The following is a 16,720-nucleotide window of genomic DNA, read 5'->3' on the forward strand; positions in this document are numbered from 1 at the left end:
GTCGGACACGACTGAGTGACTGAACTGAACTGATGGGGCAGCTAAGTGGCCGGAAGAATCAGGAACAAGGTCATTTAGGAGAGGTTGCTTGAATTGATCTCCAAAATGAACAAGTTTACCATCAAAGGAATTGGACTGAAGGATGTTTAGACAAGAGTAAGACATTCAAAGGTCTTCCTTGGTGGCTCAGTGGTAAAGAATCTGCCTGCCAATGCAGGGGATGCAAGTTCAATCCCTGGGTCGGGAGATCCCCTGTAAGTGGCAGCCCACTCCAATATTCTTGCCTGGGAAATCCCATGGACAGAGGAGCCTGGCAGGCTACAGTCCATGGGGTTGAAAAAGAGCTGGGCATAGTGACTAAATGGCAACAGCAACAAGACGTGCAAAGACTTGAGTTGTTAAAAAGGCCTGATGCAAAATTTTTTATTGACTTGGGTATGCTGTGTGTCATAGTGGAGGAAACCTGTGCTTTAATAGCAGGCAGATGTGTTTTATGATTCTACCATTTATTAACTCGTGTGAACAAGCTCCTTGGTCTTGCCTGAGGCTTCATTTAAAATTTCCCTTTCATTCGACCCCCTCCCCCCGCCCCGCCCACACGCCCCCCAACCGCCGTCCCCCCCCGCCCCCCGGCCCTTTCATCTGTAACAGCTATTTCGAAGTTTTGTTTCAAGGATTGAATGATAATGCCTGGCATCTGTGATCTCAGTAAACACTAGCTGCTAATAATGCTAATACAACTAGGTAACGGAGGTGCTAGGAATAAGACAAGGCTGATTCTGCCCTTGTGGTTACCCGTTCTACTCTACATCATTGTTGTGCAGTTGTGTCCAACTCTGCGACCCCGTGGACTGCAGCACTCAAGGCTTCCCTGTCATTAGCCATCTCCCAGAGTCTGAGCTGGTGATGCCATCCAGCCATCTCATCCTTGCTTTTGTCCCCCTCTGCCTTCAATCTCCCAGCATCAGGGTCTTTTGCAAAGAGTTGGGTCTTCGCAGCAAGTGCCAAAGTATTGGAGCTTCAGCTTCAACATCAGTCTTCCCAATGAATATTCAGGGTTGGTTTCCTTTAGTACTGACTGCTTTGATCTTGCTGTCCCAGGGACTCTTCAAGAGTCCTACACCAAGGTTGGAAAGCATCAGTTTTTCAGAGCTCTGCCTCCTTTATGGTAGAGCTATATGCTCTACATTACAGCAAGAATTATAAAAATGCGTCCAATGATGTACTTCTTAAGCCTTCCAGTGGCTTCCTGCTGGAAGAGTAGTTGTGAAGAAGTTCCCACCCTACCCTGAAAAGCCCTAGACGACGTACGTGCCCACGCCCCTCCCATTGCTGCTCAAGGCCGAAACCTTTGCTACCACTCTGCTTGCTCTGATTCAGCCACATTGGTCTGGGTGTTACCAGATAGCCACAAATATGCCTCTGCGTCCAGGCCTCTGCAGTGTCCTTGCCAGTCTTTCCACAAACGCTTCTTAATTCCCTCCCTCGCTTCAGGTGTCTGCTGAAATGCCACTTTATCATAGACAAGCCTCCCCCCCCCCCCCCCCCCCATGCTGTTATACTTTGGTGGCGGTGGTTTAGTCACTAAGTCATGTCCGACTCTTGCAACCCCATGGACTAGCCTGCCAGGCTTCTCTGTCGATGGGATTTCCCAGGCAAGAATCCTGGGATGGGTTGCCATTTTCTTCTGGGGATCTTCCTGACCCCCAGGGATTGAACACACATCTCTTGTGTGTCCTGCTTTGGCAGGCGGATTCTTTATCAACTGAGCCGCCAGGGAAACTCCTACCTTATTTTTCGTCACTGAATGTTGAGGGCTGGAACTTTGTATTATTCACTATTTACTCCTGAACAACTAGGATAGTGCCTAGCAGTAATTTAAAGAGCTACGTAGCTGTTTCTCTGAGTGAAGACCAGAGAGTGGCTTGGGGACCCTTCTGAGGCAGTTGGTGTGCTCAGCTGAGAATTTTGGATTTTATTCCCTAGGAAAAGGGACCTATGTTTTTGATGCAGCCTTGAGTGAATATTAATTTTTGTTGTTAGTCCCTACGTTGATTTATGGCTGCAGTCAGACTGAACTGTTTTCCAAATACTAGAACCAACAATTTTTCTTCCTTCTGATAGTTAAATCTTTAAAATCTGATACCACAGCATAAATGCATTGTTTTAGTAATTTTTTTAGGAAGTAAAACTATAAAGCAGGCCTTATTTAATTTTTTGCTCAGAATTAACAGTTTTACTGATGTTCCTGTGATGGTTTATTGTAAAATAAGTCCCTAGAATATAGGCTTTTTTTCCCTAAATACTAATGTTTAGGGGACTATTTATTTGTCTCAGGTTGAAGTACTAAATGCTATTTGATTTACTGGATGATTTTTGTGGGATTTTGGACACGAGTATAAGAAGACAACAGAAAGAAGCACAAAGAAGTCTCTTGGAATGGGATTCAGAAGTCCTCATGACAGGAGCCCTGGAAGGACCTTGATAATGCCCCCGACAAACGAACCACTCAGCACTCCTTCAAATCATTTCAGTCTTCATTTTTTTTTTTTTAAGACCTGAGAGACATATGAAAAATTTTATTTAGATTTATTTCATCATCTCCAGTTAAAGTGGTATCAATTTTCTATTAAAAATGAGCAAAGTTTAGCAAACGTTTCCCAACTTCCTGCTGTAGTTCTCATTCATTGTGTGTGTGTTTCTGAGATTTCTTACAAGGGTTTAAACTTTAAATGTCTTATTCCCTCCTGCCCCTTCTTAGTTGGGGTGCCTTGAGCAAGTTAGAGCTGTAAGATTTATAAAGCAGAGCTAATGGGGCTGCTTCAGGACACAGTTGAAGGGACTGAGAGAATGCCTATAAAACACTTCCTTAGCACAGTGCCTCACCGTAGGGAAGTGCCCAGTGTAAACTATTATTGCTAAATGCAGTTAGTCAGTACTGGTTTTCAGAATTTCAGCTAGTTATAATTGTTGCCATTTAGCTGTCTGTGTGTGGATATTTTGTAGAAGCTGATCCAAGTCTTAGTAAGGACTGTTTAAATTTTTTCCCCCACTAGAGGGCACTGCCTGCTTTGGCAGTAACAAGATTAAGACATTTTTGTCATTGGCCTTGTTCAATAGCTGAGCCGTGTCCAACTCTTTGTGACCCCATGGACTGCAGCACACCAGGCTTCCCTGTCCTTCACTATTTCCCAGAGCTTTCTCAAACTCATGTCTGTTGAGTCAATGATGCCATCCAAACATCTCATCCTCTGTCACCCCCTTCTTTCAATCTTCAAGCCCTCAATCTTTCCCAGCATCAGGGTCTTTTCTGATGAGTCCTACTACTCCTTAATCTGGTTTTGAGCTTGTGAAAGTCACTTGGTCGTGTCTGACTCTCTGCAACACCATGGACTGTACACAGTCCATGGAATTCTCCAGGTCAGAATACCAGAGTGGGTGGCCTTTCCCTTCTCCAGGGTTTTGAGCTTAGTGCCTGGCATTCGTTCTCTGTTATAGCTCTTAAAAGCTGATGGGGGTGTGTTAGGAGATGATCTTGTCTCCCTCTTCTTTCCCACATCAAGTCACAACCTTTTATAAAGAAGCAGCTCTCCCCATTCTGTAAACCAGATGTATTCTTTAGACTGTAATCATTCCGATTAGGACCCCTATTCTCTTCTCCCTCTTCAGGAGGCTTCAGTCCTGAAGTGGTTCCTGTTAGGCCACTAATGGCCTTTGTGTCCTGTCTCTCCCTAGTTACTGTCCCAACACTCACATAATGGAAAGGTGTTTTAGCCTAGGCACGTGTGTTTGCCATTGTACAGGGGTGGCCCCTAAAAGAAACACCTGGCCTTGGGTCTTCAACAAGATACAGGCTTGACGTCTTGAGTTGGGCGTGGAGGTTCAAGGGAAGGACCCTTGTCACTTATGCTTCATCCTCTTTCCCATAGGTAAAGCAAGTTTAGCTGGTAGACTAAGCCAGTGGCCGTAGCCTCCCCAACAGTCTTTTTTTTTTTTTTTTCCCCCAACAGTCTTAATTTCAAGTCAGAGGAAAGAGAAGGTGTGAGATGGGGAAGGAGTGTGGGTGCTCAGTCGCTTCAGTTGTGTCTGGCTCTGCGACCCCGTGGACTGTAGCCCGCAATGCTTTTCTCTCCGCGGGATTTTCCAGGGAAAAATACGGGAGTGGGTTGCCATGCCCTCTTCCAGGCGATTTTCCTGATCCAGGGATCGAACCCACCCAGGGATCGAACCCACATCTCTGTCTGCTACGTTGTAGGCTGTCTCCTGTGTTGCATCTCTGTCTCCTACTCTTTAAGCCACTTGGGAAGCCCTGGGGAAGGTCAAAAAGCCAAAAACCCCAAAAAGATGAAATATGAACAAATTTTAATAACACCACTATTTTGAACTAACAGACCTTGCTTAGGATAATCTTTTCATGGATTAGTAGAAACTTCAGTTTCCTAGCTAGTGACTATGCCTACAAAGTAACCTTACACGGGAGGTTATAACACCCTAGTTTGCTTGTGGCTTAGTATTTGTTTTCTGTATACAACGGAACGTCACATTGAGGGTCCCAGTTTCTGTGTCAGGTCTCTACTTGGCCATGGCCACAAAGAGGAACCCCCAAACATGAAAGAGTGAGTAAGGTATAGAGGGATGAGGAGTAGAGGGGAGGATCATCCAGGATGTTCAAAAGGTGGGGGTTTCTGTTGTCCAGTAGGGATAGACGGGGAGCTCCCCTTTGAGTCACCTTTGTACAGAGTTCTGAATTGTAAAATGAGTCTCTGTATCTTAGTTCTAGATTCTAGACATGTCTAGATTTTTATAGCATGAAGTTTTTATAGCATTCTCCATGACCCAGAGTCTCAGATTCAGTAATACTGGTTTGCCATCTCCTTCTCCAGGGCATCTTCCCGACCCAGGGATCGAACCCATGTCTCCTGCATTGGCAGATGGATTCTTTACCACTGAACCACCAGGGAAGCCCGTTGTCTAGATTACGGACGGGCAAATTATGGCTCACTTTTGGAATTTAGCCTGCCACTGGTTTTCTGTACAGTCAATAAGCTAAGAATATTTTGTAAGTTTTTAAATGATTGAATACAATTTAAAAGATGAACGTTTTATGACACATAAAGAATACAGCCTCTGTCAACATTACGAGACCAAGTACTCAATATTTCCAACTTACAGAAAAGCAAATTAGAAACAACTTTTTAAAAATCACAGCATAATTTCTTCAAAAATATAAAAAATGAAAATGAGGCTGAAGTCCCAGTAAGTTTAGAATGGCTTGTTTGTTAGCCAAATAAGGAAAACTGTTTACTGACAGTGGGTTTATTAAATTCTGCTTAATTGAAACAACTGAAGGAATGTGTCTAGAGGAGATAAACTTGTTTAATACTATTAACCTCTTAGGGAGAACAATTGACCAAAGAGTTGATGATTTTGGGGAGCAACATTGGTAGTTAAAAATTGGTCTAGTGATGTTGCTAGAGACTCTTTGGTTTTTCTTGTCTCTTGATGAGTCCAAAAGGTATTATTGATACTATTAAGTTGTGTCAGGGAATGTTTGACTGGAGGATTCCTACGTGCTGTCTCTCATGAGTCCTTTGTCCCTCTTCAAGCGGAACAGCACGCTGCTCCCAGGGACTGAGGTCATTGTGTGAGGCAAGCATGAGTCTCCTTTAGTAAACATTCTCCTTAGGACAAAACAGCTTAATCTCCTTCCCCTTACTTGAGATATAGGTTGTCTCCTGACCTTGTGACTAACGTTACCCCTTGTTCCCCTTGGTAACGGTTGCTGTACATTTGGTTTTCTGATCTCTATCATTCCCGAAAGAAGTTTCTTGTACTGCAGTCTATATATACTCATAGAAAAATCATTAAAGCACCTTTGCTCCACCAGAGCTTAGGTCCCCGGGTCTTTTTTGTCTCTCTCTCTCTCTCTTTCTCTCTTTCACTTTCTTATCGTCGACTCCGTACCACAAGGTTCCGGTCCATTAAAGGACCCCAACAAATGGCGCCAAAGAACAGGGACACTGGTATACGTGGCATATCGGGCGGAATGACTCAGGGACCTATTGAGGTTGGTAAGTACTAAGGCATGGGTTAAACGGCTGGCCAGCCCCATTATTTTTCTACTTTACTTCACCATTTGTTTAAATTTCAGGGACTTCTGGCTTCACGGCAATGAATAGAGGCTTGCCTTCAAACAGTAGTTGAACATAATCCTTAGTTTCCAGATAAATGCAGTTTTGATTTAGAAATTTGGCTCCAAGTCAAAGAAAATGTTAAATGAGCAGCCAAACAAGGGAAAAATATTCCAATTGATCTCTAGCCCCTATGGGCTCTTATTAAAGCTGTAATTCTGCCATTTCAAGGTACATTCTAGCCCTTCCAATATTCAGCAACAGATAGAACACTTATTACATAAATATAAATTAAATGATTAAACTTTATAAAAGGCCTAATTAAAACAATACAAAATATCTCAAAATTTTCTTACTAGCCCTGCCCCGGCTGCTCCAAATGCTTCTCCTCTGCCAACAGTCGCAACTCCAAAAGTCTCTCATTTATTGGAACCTAATGAAAAGTTATGCTAATTTTTAAACTAGATTAGAAGCTGCTATTTCCCATACTGTAATCGGAGAAGAAACCAAAAAACAGCTAGAGAAATTACTTGCTTATGAGAATGCAAATCAGAAATGTCAAAGAGCCATAGCTGCAATTTGTGAGACTAGGACTATTATTGATTATTTAAAAGCTTATTGCAATCTAGGATCAGAAACTCAAAAGATGCAAATACTGATTGAGGCAATGGCTACTACCTTTAAAAAGGGAAATGAAGGATGCTTTAATTGTGGAAATGAAAATCATTTAAAAAGGGACTGCCCTAAGAAGGCTAATAAAATACCAAAAAATTTGCCCTCTCTGCCGTAGAAGAATGCACTGGGCCAAAAGTTGTTAATTTAAATTTGATATTGATGGAAAACCTATTCCAGGAAACTCCAAACAGGAACAAATTCTATCTTTTCCCTCAAACCCTCAACATCCAGCAGTACTGCCATCTGTATACCAGCCCTAAATGATTTTTTCCTTTACCCTCAAAACAGTCCCTACTAGAGTGCCTACCGGACCTTTTGGACCCCTGACCCCACAAACTTTTGGTCTTTTGCTTGGCCGATCTAGTCTGACTTCTAAAGGAATTACTGTTCACCCTGGAATAATTGATTCAGATTATAAAGGAGAGATTCAAATTCTGATGTCATCTCAGATTCTATGGCAATTCAAAAAGGGGGACAAAATTGCTCAATTACTTCTTTTACCTTACATTTCTATTAATTCCTCTAATAATGTACGGACAGATGGGTTTGAAAGTACAGATCAAAAACAGTCTTTGTAGACATCATTAGTATCTGAGTATGCCCGACCAAATATAAATATCAAAATTAATGGTAAAAGATTTTCTGGTCTCCTCGACACTGGATCTGATATTACTATTATTTCCAAACATTTATGGCCCAAATCCTGGCCTGTACAAAAGGTCTCCTGCCAAATTACAAGAATTTCTCAAACTAAAGTACAAGAAGTTTATCAAAGTGTTCAAATATACTCATGTGAGGGACCAGAAGGCCAACCTGCAACATTAAAACCTTATGTGATAAATGTACCCTTTAATCTAATAGGAAGGGACTTACTTATACAATGGCAAACTCAGATATGCATTCCACATTTTCCCCAGGGGCCACTGCTCATTTAACAAACAAAACAATTATTAAAATAACTAAGAAAAATTATGAGCCTATTTAGACAAAGCAATGGCCCCTTACGAAAGAAAAATTACAAGCTACTAAAGAACTTATAAACACACAATTAAAATTGAAACATATTGAAGAATCTTGCTCTTTTTTGCAACCAGAGATCCCATCACCTATTACTATTCCTCAAAATTGGCACATTATTATTACTGATTCACAAGATTGCTTTTTAAATATACCTTTACACCCTTTAGACCGGGAGAGATTCACTTTCTCTCTCCCTTATCCTAATCATATCGGGCCTCATAGAAGATTTCAATAGACTATGTTACCTCAAGGTATGCTTAAAAGTCCTGGTACTGCTGCTGCTAAGTCACTTCGGTCGTATCCTACTCCATGCGACCCCATGGATGTCAGCCCGCCAGGCTCCCCCGTCCCTAGGATTCCCCAGACAAGAGTACTGGAACAGGATGCCATCGCCGTCTCCATAACAGTCCTAGTGTTTGTCAGAATTTTGTAGCCAAGGCTTTACTTCCTATGTGACAGCAATTCCCTCATGCATATATCACTAATAATATACTACAGCTACAAAAAAAAAATGATATTTTTGACACTGAGTGGCTATGATATTCTTTAGACTCCGGAGGAAACTGATGAAAATAAAATATTTTTTGAAATTGCAAAACCGGTTCTTCTTGCACGTGCAGTTAGGAAAAGGTTAACTTGTTAAAATTTTTTTTTTTTTTTGAGCTCCAGTTCTGCCTGGGAAACAAAAATAGGCCTAAGAAAAAACCTTAAGTTAACTCTTACCATGTCCTTGGGATACACAGCCCACTCTATCTAGGACTCCAGCCATTAACAAATTGGTGGAGCTCAAAATAAATAAATAAAACAAAAGGATATTTTAAATTTCAAACGGAGAACTGTGCCTATGTATCTAAAATTATCTATGTCTCAATGTATGTCTTTGTTTTTAGATAGTGTGGAGTTAATGAGCTCTATTTAGATTCAGCTTTACATGAACTGAAGGGTATTCAATGTTGGGTATAATGTTTATTTAAATGTGAATGTGATTTAAATATAATTATTTGTTAATCTAATTGGGACATGTCTTGAGTCATCAACATTATATAATACTTTTATTATGCCTTGGTTTAAGGTAAACTAAGTTTGTCAACAAAAGGGTAAATCTTTTTATATATATATATATATATATATATATATATATATATATATATATATATACACAAATATATAGATGAGATAAAAACTTTTAGATAAGCTCTATTAGAAATAATTGTATTTTTGATAGAATGATCTATTATCTATAATCTGGAGCCATCTCTTGGGATTAGAGTGACTTAGGTTTCTAGAGTTGTGCTGAACTAAGTAGTAGAAGTTTGTTGAATGGCTGGGTCATTTCCAAATGAAGTAGGATTTTGAAGCGTTAATTGCTGAACATTGGCTTACTCTTAAAAGGGGTTTTTCTTGCAGAAGAGCTGAAGAGATTTTGAGCTGTTAATGAATATAAATATATATTTATATATGAATGGATATATATATAATATAATATGATTTGAGAAATATGTTCAACGGTCTATAAAATGCTAACATATAAGACATTTCATGGTTGCTATAGAAAAGTAAAATATATGCTTTTAATAGAAAGATATAAAAAATGGCAAATAAAATGATGAATACAAAAATATTGTTTTAATTGTTGAAATATTTATTATAGAATAAAGTGGTATTTACATAGACTTTACTAGACTAGTTTTTCATTGTCGTTCTAGCTACAGCAAATGTTCTTTCTCCAAATTAAACCAAATTGGAAACAAGAGAAAAATTCTGGGAAAACAATATTTAATAGAATTAACTTTGGTCAGCAGATACATTCAGACTGCAAATATATTAGAAAATGCAGTTGAAATGCTTGGGTGGATCACAATGAAAACCACAAAGTATAGTATGTTTATTTAAAATAAACATTGGATTTGTTTATTATGCTATCATACTTTGTTTTGGCCTTTTAACTTTTAAAGATATTTAGTGCTAGAATTTTAAAAAGGCTTATGACAAATGAAGGAAAATTTTATGGCAAATTGATGTAACTCATTGTCCTGAACTTTCTTCCTCTTCCTTCTTACATGTCTCGATCAATACAAATTCTTCTTTTCTAGGGGCAACACCTCTCTAAGGTAAGACTACACAACATGTTATAACTCACCTATCAACTTACTTCACAATAATGAGAACACCTAATTCTATAAAAACAGACAATGACTCTGCCTATATTTCTAAGCAGCTCAAACAATTTTTACATTCATTCTCTATTAAACAGATTGCAGACATTCCTTATAGTCCACAAACACAAGACATGATTGGACAAACACATTACACACTGTAACTGCAAATAAAAAATTAAATAAGAGAAAATACACAGGAACACTTTTGTCTTCCTTGTCCAGAGCAAACTTTGCTAGATTCTGGTGTAGTGTAGTCTTTAAGCCTATAACTATTGTTGGTGTGACTATTTCTGCTCCCAATGTGTAGGATTCTTAAAACAGGGCGGAAAAAAAAAAAAAAGACACCATTTCCCAAATAGATTATTTGTTCCTAAGAATATCAGAAATGTAGAATGTTTGCCTTCTTTTCAGGTCTGTCTTGGAAGTGTAATCATCCTCTTTAACACACTGAACAGTGAGATTCAACAGTTGCTAAGCTGCATTTCTTTTTCAAAGACAAGGTCAAATATATTTGGATGTGAGCAACATTTCATTTGTCAAGTTGTTCTGCATCACCTTTTCAATAATTTCACTTAGGAAAAAATATTTGAATGGTTACTCCTAATCCTTTGCCCCAAATAACACAAACCACAGCCAAATACCAGTCCCAACCAGATTTCTGAATGATTTTTTTTCTTTTAGACTGAAATATTTCCTGAGAATGTTTTCATCGTTATCGCTTTCCTCTCTTTTTATAACTATTGTTAATATAGCCTTATTTGTTTTATAGTTTTTAAACTTACCACAAAGAGATGTTTTGACAAAAGCAAAAAACAAACAAACAAAAAAAGAAGTTTTAAAACATTATAGGACACCTCCTTTCCTTTGCCCATTTGATATCAAGACGGGTTAACTAATCAATAGAAATCTAAAAAAACTAATCTTACAGGGAAAGGATATGCTTCTATTTCTCCAGATGGATCCAACAAGCTCACATGACTTCCTCTTCAGAAGATTCAACCTAAGGGGGCCCCCAGCATTCAGACTAGAGATGAAGCAGCAAAAAACCCAGGAAGAAAGAATTCCAATATAAGCCATGGCAACATTAAAAATTTCCAAAAAACGCCGCACTCGACGTCATCAACCTTATGATCTCCCTACTTGGGGACAGATAAAAACCCTTACTAATTAAACTGAAAACCTGATTTCTCAACAGGGAATGCCTCAGAATCCTAAAAATATTTTTCTTCGCTATGCTTGCTTTGCTTGCTTTTGCTTCCCCCGCTCAGGCTGACTTGATTGATCACACTTACTGGGCTTATATACCTAACCCCCCTTTTTTATTGTAGGTTGTAAAATGGACAGATATAGAACCAATCATATCCACTAATGAGTCAACACATATGCCTCCTCCTTAGAACTTGGAGGGGCCCTCTCATCCTGAAGAAAAAGAAAAACTAATTAATATCGTTCTAGGTTATGAAGTCCTTCCTTTATGTATGGGCCCAGCAGAATTATGTATAAACGTTAGTCGACAAACTTGGGCTTTCATCCTGCCTCCAGAAAAGGATTTTCAGACACTACTTGGATTATTTACTGCCCTTTCTTTGTCAGTAAACCATGTTTATACTACTGAAACTTTAGAGAAAGAATTAGGGAAAGAACAAAGAACAGCATGCCAAGGGTTTACTAATAAGAACTTTAAATCTATTCCTGTTCACTGGGACAAATGTCAGGCCAAACCAGGAAAATTAATGTTTATAGCTAATCATACAATTATCAATTGGGGACCCCATAGTATGTGGTTATTGAACTGCTCAGATGATATTAACAATACTATGTATGATTATATTACTCAAGTAACATGGAAGGTTACTAATACTACAATAGAACATTACCATGACAGAGGACTTCTTGGCTAGCTTGATGATGGAATGGCCCCTGCCTCGTCCTCGAATCATCCTTGATAAACAGATTGGGCCTAAACAATGGGACATCTGAAAACTTGCTGCATACACCGAAGAACTTGGGACTTGGACCAGACATTCCACGGGGACCAATCATAGCTATAGCAATTATTTCTTTCACTATAATCAATCATATTTTATACAAGCCTATGTTCCACTTCCTTTTGTTGTAGCTATAAAAAATTTACAATTCAATAAGACTATACGTTTTGTAACTTGCATAAATTGCAGATTATATACTTGTCTTAACTCCTCTATTTCCTTAAGATATGATTCTCTTTTAATTCTTTGATCTTGACGTAGTCTATGGTTACCAATAAATCTCCAACGGCCCTGGGAAGAAGGTCCCATGGCTGGACTTGCTTCCTGGTTGCTTACTAAATTGCTCTAGCGATGTAAACGATTCATTGGATGACTGATTTTTGGCATTATAGGATTAATAACTATTTGCACCATTGCTGTCATCACTAGCATTACTTTACAAACCTCAATTCAAACACATAATTTTATCCAAAATTGGACTAAAAATGCTCATACTATGTGGGCCACTCAGTCTCAAATAGATGAGGATATTCAAAAAGAAATACAGGAACTGAAAACAGCCATCGAATGGGTTGGAGATCAATTAACGGATGTACAAAAACAGGTGATGCTAAAATGTGACTGGAATTCTACTCAATTTTGTGTTACTCCTGTTCATTTTAATAATAGTGCCTACAACTGGGAACAAATCAAGTTTCATTTACAAAACATACATGATAATGCCTCTCTGAATGTACAATTATTACAAAAAGAAATATGTAAAACCTTTTCTAATAATCTGCCCTCTTCCACTAGTATGGGAACTTTAGCTATACAATTGGCTAATCAATTATCTGGGCTAGACCCACATAGATGGTTTCAAAGCCTTACTCTTAGCATTGGGTCTAGAACTATAATTTTGGTGATTGTCTTAACAATTATATTTGTTGTCTACTGTTGCCTTCATGCAAAGATTGTCAAAACTAAACAAACTCTGATGGTCAGAACTCTTCTTACAAATATTATAAATAAATAAGGGGGAATTGTCAGGGAATGTTTGACGGGAGGATTCCTACGTGCTGTCTCTCATGAGTCCTTTGTCCCTCTTCAAGCGGAACAGCACGCTGCTCCCAGGGACTGAGGTCATTGTGTGAGGCAAGCATGAGTCTCCTTTAGTAAACATTCTCCTTAGGACAAAACAGCTTAATCTCCTTCCCCTTACTTGAGATATAGATTGTCTCCTGACCTTGTGACTAACGTTACCCCTTGTTCCCTTGGTAACGGTTGCTGTACATTTGGTTTTCTGATCTCTATCATTCCCGAAAGAAGTTTCTTGTACTGCAGTCTATATATACTCATAGAAAAATCATTAAAGCACCTTTGCTCCACCAGAGCTTAGGTCCCCGGGTCTTTTTTGTCTCTCTCTCTCTCTCTTTCTCTCTTTCACTTTCTTATCGTCGACTCCGTACCACAAGGTTCCGGTCCATTAAAGGACCCCAACAAAGTTGCTTTCTTTTTTATTCCAGGGGTTAAAGATGAGTTTAAAGTGACAAAGAATTAGCCTCTATGATTAGTCTGCATGTTACAACTAAAAAGGGAATAGTTCAAAGAATTTTAGAAAAACGAATCAGTAAACATAAAGTGCTGGGGTCCAGCCCCAGCAGGATCAAGGGGTACCCTCAGGATGAACGGCGTTGGCGAATGAGAGAGAGACAGTGAGACAAAGCTCGGGGCTGTCTGGAGTTTATTTTTGCACGGCTCCTTTATACCCTTAACAACTTTTTGGGGGAAGTGCATATTGCTTACACACAGGTCATCTAAAAACATTACAGCAACTTGACCTTCAACAGAAACAGGATGTCACCCACATACTTTTTGTTCACAAGAGTCTTTCTTATCATTTGGCCTTTAGGCCTGCTAACATTTTATGGCTTGCACCTGGTGTGACTTAAGCAACTTCAGTAGCCGACCCTGTTTTTCTTATAATTAATCTATTTTCTTTCTAATAGGCATCATCTCTATGGGAACTAGACAGGATTACATTTTTACAGAACAGAAATGTGAAGGACTGCAAAAACAGCAGATATAGCACAAAACAGGCTCTTAGTCTAAAAATTAACTACCTGCAAGAAGTCGCCAGCTAATCTCTAAAGTATTTTCTATTAGGCACATTTGTGGCTATTATATTTGTGGAGCTTTTCTCACCCCGCGAAGGGGCCTATGTTTAATAGTTTCTTTTGTTAGCGTGCTGTGCTTAGGATGTTTAGAACAATCATGAGCATTTTGTGCAATGAGAGCACACATTTATCAAACAAGCCAGAATGCCAGCAAAAGGGTTTGAATTGAAGCATTTCCTTCATAGGGTGGAAGCGTCCAGGAGATTTATTAATTAGGGTTATAAGTTGGCCCTCATTCAGTGAAAGAGCAGCAGGAGAGCTCTCGGCAGGCAACACAAGAATCTGCAACAGGGCAAACGAGCAACAGCAGAAAAAAGGGGGGAGGATACAGGGTGGGGTAGAGGCCGAGGCCAACCTGGAGGGTCCCTTATCCTAGACGGTCTTGCCTGTCAGGTTTTTTCCTCGTGAGCTCGTCGTGGATGGGGCCCCGGATGGCCTTGCCTGCCCGGTATTTTCTTCATGACCTCGTCATGGGCGGGAACCCCCATAACGGCTCCCAGCAGTGAAGTGGAATCTGCTAAGATGTATTACAACTTACAGTGGCAAAAACGTGTGTGAAGCAGAGGAACAAAGCTTAGTTGTACAAATTTACAAATGTTGTGAAATGTAAGACGTTCATAGCTTGCCTGTGGTATTATTTGTTAATAGGGAGTTTGCAGAAAATATTTGAGTCTACCACATGTTACTGAACCAGTAGTGTCAATGGTGAACTTCATTTGCTCTTGTGGACTTAACCTTTATCAGTTCTGTGAATTTTTATCAGAAATAGTAGCTGAATGTTCTTTCTTGCCCTATCACACTTCAGCTTGATGACTCAGCAGTGGTAAAGTTTTACTGTGATTTTTTTTTTTTTTTTTAATCTTAGGGCCAAAATCAAAATTTGCTAATGAGAAGAACCAGTATTCCTCTAGTGTAAACACTGAGTGACTTTGGAAATAAGCTTTTGAGACAGTTAAGCTTCTTAATGAGTTCAACCTGAAGTTGCAAGGTAAAACATCAACTATACACAAACCTTATATGTGGTATCGTCATTTTAGTGGCAACTAATGTGGCTTGCATCTTAATGTCAAACACTGCTGGTGCTTTCACATGTTAACACAAGAAAGGAGAGCTCTACTCCTCCACAAATTTAATAGATTTTAATGCAGCAGCATTTTTTGGACCTCCCTGCAAGTACAAAGAAGATTTCCAGATTTTTTTTTTATAGGTTCTTAAAATGTATTTTATTTTCATTTTTTAAGGCTTTCTATTTTGTATTGGGATATAGCCAGTTAACAATATTGTGATAGTTTCAGGTGAACATTGAAGGGATTCGGCCATATGTATACATGTATCCATTCTCCCCCAAAGTCCCTTTCTATCCAGGCTGCCACATAAGGTGGAGCGGAGTTCCATGTGCTATAAATAGGTCCTTGTTGGTTATCCATTTTAAATATAGCAGTGTGCACATGTCCATCCCAAACTCCCTAACTATCCCTTCTCCCCGGTCCTTCCCTACCCTAACCCCTCCAACCATAAGTTCATTCTCTAAGTCTCTGAGTCTGTTTTATGAGTTCATTTGTATCATTTCTTTTTAGATTCCACATATAAGGGATGACATATGGTATTTCTCATTTCTGTCTGACTTAAGAAGACTTCCAAATTTAAAAATCTATATAATTGTACAGCTGAAGAGCTTTCACCTGGTCTTCAGTTGGAGGTGATTAATGTATTTTAAAAAGGCAACTATCAGGAGAAGAATCTAATAGAATTCTCTATGTGCTTTCCAAATGGTGAATATTCTCAACTGAAATAATGTGCTTGTGGATTAGTATCAGTGTTTGTCAGTAACTTTCCATGTGAAAAGACATGTTTAAAGATGAAATATGTAAAATCTCAAATAGGTCAGCATTAACAGATGAACATTTATAATTGGTTTTGCTGATAAGGAGCAATAACTTTGGATCCTAATGAAGCAAAATGTTGTAGGAACTGAGTGTCAACAGTCAATTATTGGTTGTGATAATGGGCCTGCTAACAGGAGCATTAGAGGGAGTCCTCTCTCTTTTTTTTTAATGGTTACATAGGGCTTCCCTGGTAGCTCAGTTGGTAAAGAATCTGCCTGCAATGCAGGAGACCTGGGTTCAATTCCTGGGTAGGGAAAATCCCCTGGAGAAGGGATAGGCTACCCACTCCAGTATTCTGGCCTGGAGAATTCCATGGACTGTATAGTCCATGGTGTCCCAAAGAGTTGGACACGACTGAGTGACTTTCACTTTCACTTTTCATGAGTTTTGCCTATTATATCATGAGACCTTAAGTACTTGTTTTTCCATACAGATTTAACTTGTGAAACTTGATATTTATCCCAGAAATAATTCAATCTTTAAATTTCCCATGGCCAGCAGTACCTAAACCATTTTTCTGTTATATTTTGTTGACCTGGTATGTTGACATTTTAAAAACATACATTCCTCAAATAATTTTATTGTGATTAGTAGGGCCACCTAGGGATTTTTCTTCTCCTAGTAGGTGAGGATTGGCCCTGTAATTATCTGTTCTCTTCAGAAATTTAGCTAGCCAATATTTTTGGAACACACAATTGGAACCCT

At 39.1% G+C, this 16,720-nt stretch overlaps 1 protein-coding gene across 1 annotated transcript in view; it reads left to right on the forward strand.

Moving 5' to 3' along the window:
• Positions 1-2,595, forward strand: part of C27H18orf54 (chromosome 27 C18orf54 homolog) — a 29,733-nt gene extending 27,138 nt beyond the window's left edge. Inside the window, exon 9 of the mRNA XM_043888790.1 lies at positions 2,338-2,595. Within this exon, the coding sequence (XP_043744725.1) occupies positions 2,338-2,350 (13 nt within the window). The 3' untranslated portion in view covers positions 2,351-2,595. The remainder of the gene's footprint in view (positions 1-2,337) is intronic.
• Positions 2,596-16,720: the final 14,125 nt, after the last annotated feature.

Source organism: Cervus elaphus, chromosome 27, assembly GCF_910594005.1.
Source record: "Cervus elaphus chromosome 27, mCerEla1.1, whole genome shotgun sequence".
Taxonomy (NCBI): domain Eukaryota; kingdom Metazoa; phylum Chordata; class Mammalia; order Artiodactyla; family Cervidae; genus Cervus; species Cervus elaphus.